Below are 2,450 nucleotides of genomic sequence, written 5' to 3'. Positions count from 1 at the left end.
CGAAACGCTCATTGGTCAGTTGAATTTAGCCTAACCCTGTGATGAGCTTCCTAATTGGTTAATACCTGAGCCATGCTGTCAGTATGCAAATAGTGCTCTATGCCGGTAAAAGCTTGTTGTCTCCATCAGGATGGCCATTCATGTGTTGAAGAGACTAAAAAGCCCGGAGAGAGAGAGAGAGAGAGAGAGAGAGAGAGAGAGCAGCTGCTTCACACCCGCACATCTCCTTTTTCTATCTAACTTCTCCTTTCACTTCCTAGTTGTTGGGAAGCCCAGTTTCTGCTCCACAGCAGCTGCTCGACACTTTTTTCTCAAATCGATCACAGATCTCAACAAACCACTTTCTGTTTTGGAGAGCTGAGCCACTTTGGGTTTGCAGTCTCGCGCATCCGGTGCGTCTGGGATTTTACCCACATACCAGAAATAACAACCAGCACCTCTGCAGATCTTAAAGAGTACCGAGTAGTGCGAAAGAACTGCGGGACTGCAGGCGAAGGTCCTGGAGAGCTCTGAGGTCGGGTTGCTGGCACTGAGGCGCACAGATGGTGTTTCTGTGGGATGCAAAATACGGTAGGCCTGCACGACTTCCAGCCGGGCTCCTTGTTCTTCACTGGGCAGCGAACACCTTAATAACCATCATTGACCACTCGCCACCCCCCAAAACACTGGACGTGTTTTTTATGACTTCATCAGTCCAGGCTAGAAAAAACAGTAACAATAAACTGCACTTTTGTATTTCTGAGCCCAGAAATCTCGGTCCAAATTTTAAACCTGACAAATAACGGTGAAAACCGCTTCACGGTCGGTTGAGGACGGCAACGTCTCATTCCCTGTGTGTTCAAAGAAATTCTGCTTTTGTTAATAACGCTCTGGTAGAAGATGAAAAAGTAACTTTTCTCTTTACTATCCTCACATTTGATTAAATTATTAGGTTCTAAAAATATCTGAAGTTGTCCCGCAGATTCAAAGTAAACGCAACTTGATGGTTGAATTCTAAAAGTCTAATGCAGATGTCCAAAAAATATGTAAAACTAGCATTTTATTTTGTGTACCTTTATAATTAATTAAATTTTGAATTTATGCAGTGCTTTTAGATCTGCTGAGTTCCTTGCAAGCCTGGATAATAAAGAGAGTAGAAAATTTTATACCATGTTGATAAGCATGATATAAAATTTTGAGTTATTCTGGGAACTCAAAATTTGAGTTTCCACTAATCTTTTTTAAAGGTATTTGTCCTATTACATGTGGAGTACAGAAAATTAGCCATAAATGTCCATGTTTAAAAAATTGCTTTTTCTCTCTGTAAACAACATGCAATCATGTTTGGACTACACATATGACTTAGGCATTTTTTAAATATTACTGAAGAAATTCTGTAATGAGGATATATTGTAATTAGTATTTGATGAGTCCTGATTGAAATTCAGTCAATCAAAATTAGTTCATGTCAAAAAAAAAAAAAAAAAAAACAACCACACTTCAAATCAAAATGTAATGCCAGCGAAACATCGTCTTCCACAGTTGATGAGCAGAATGCATTAAAAACTACAGGACCAGGTGTAGAAACAATATTTCTTGTTCCCACAATAGCATGAACAATTAAGACATTGGTACAATTTAGTGAATGCAGAAGCAAAAATCTGCAGAAGGGGCTGCATTTTGCCTTTAATAAGAACTACTGCTTAAAGCACCCAAGACCTGCAGTATTACTATTACATTTTACTGGAAATAATTTAAAAGTGAAAGTGAAGGGAAACATTACTGCTGCATGCAAACACATTTCAGTAGAAATGTTTCATATTTACAGCCTGGGTCTGTTTTAATTTGGCGGCTGAAGTCTCTGGAATTTATCTGTGCAACTTTTCTTTCTTCTACTCTGATTCCATCAGTCTCAAACTCTTTTTGCACTTTAAAACCGAGTTATTTACAGGCTCCTGGGGGACTTATTCTGTACTGCGACTAAATCTTTAGAAATGTTGGGATTTCTGAAAGCATTTCCAGTATATTTTCTTAAATTAACAGTGCTATTTTTGCTTGTCCTATGAGCTTTTGATCATGAACATATACTTCTTTTTCCTTTAGTTCCTTGATCACACACTTCATTGTAACTTGGTCAAACACTACACTAAAGCTGACCCAAAGACTCAGTTTTGGTAAATAAATGCAAAAAGCCCATCGTTTTATATAACCAGCATAGATATGCCACCTGCACCCTGCTTATTGTAAATGGTGGCAAGATAAATTTGTGGTTTAGCTGAAAATGATTCATAGCAGCCCAGTCCTGACTTTAAACTATGCATAGAGCTAAAGATTAGGGTAATGGTAATGGGGCCTTCCAAACCCAAAGACCTGGAGCTTATCACCAGACAGATTGTGCAAATAATTGAGAATCCCAGTTGGAATCCCAAAAACAATTTTTCATTGATTGCTGAGAAAAAAAAATAATAATA

General features: G+C 38.3%; 1 protein-coding gene across 1 annotated transcript in view; it reads left to right on the top strand.

Annotated features, from left to right (window-relative positions):
* Window positions 1-221: 221 nt before the first annotated feature.
* The window catches only part of runx1 (RUNX family transcription factor 1), a 32,586-nt gene continuing 30,357 nt past the window's right edge, over window positions 222-2,450 (top strand). The window contains exon 1 of the mRNA XM_015056947.1: window positions 222-570. Coding sequence (XP_014912433.1) covers window positions 543-570 — 28 coding nt within the window. The 5' untranslated portion in view covers window positions 222-542. The remainder of the gene's footprint in view (window positions 571-2,450) is intronic.

Source organism: Poecilia latipinna, unplaced genomic scaffold, assembly GCF_001443285.1.
Source record: "Poecilia latipinna isolate Pla-1442-1.1 unplaced genomic scaffold, P_latipinna-1.0 Scaffold1420, whole genome shotgun sequence".
Taxonomy (NCBI): domain Eukaryota; kingdom Metazoa; phylum Chordata; class Actinopteri; order Cyprinodontiformes; family Poeciliidae; genus Poecilia; species Poecilia latipinna.
This window is presented reverse-complemented; position numbering and strand designations above follow the sequence as displayed.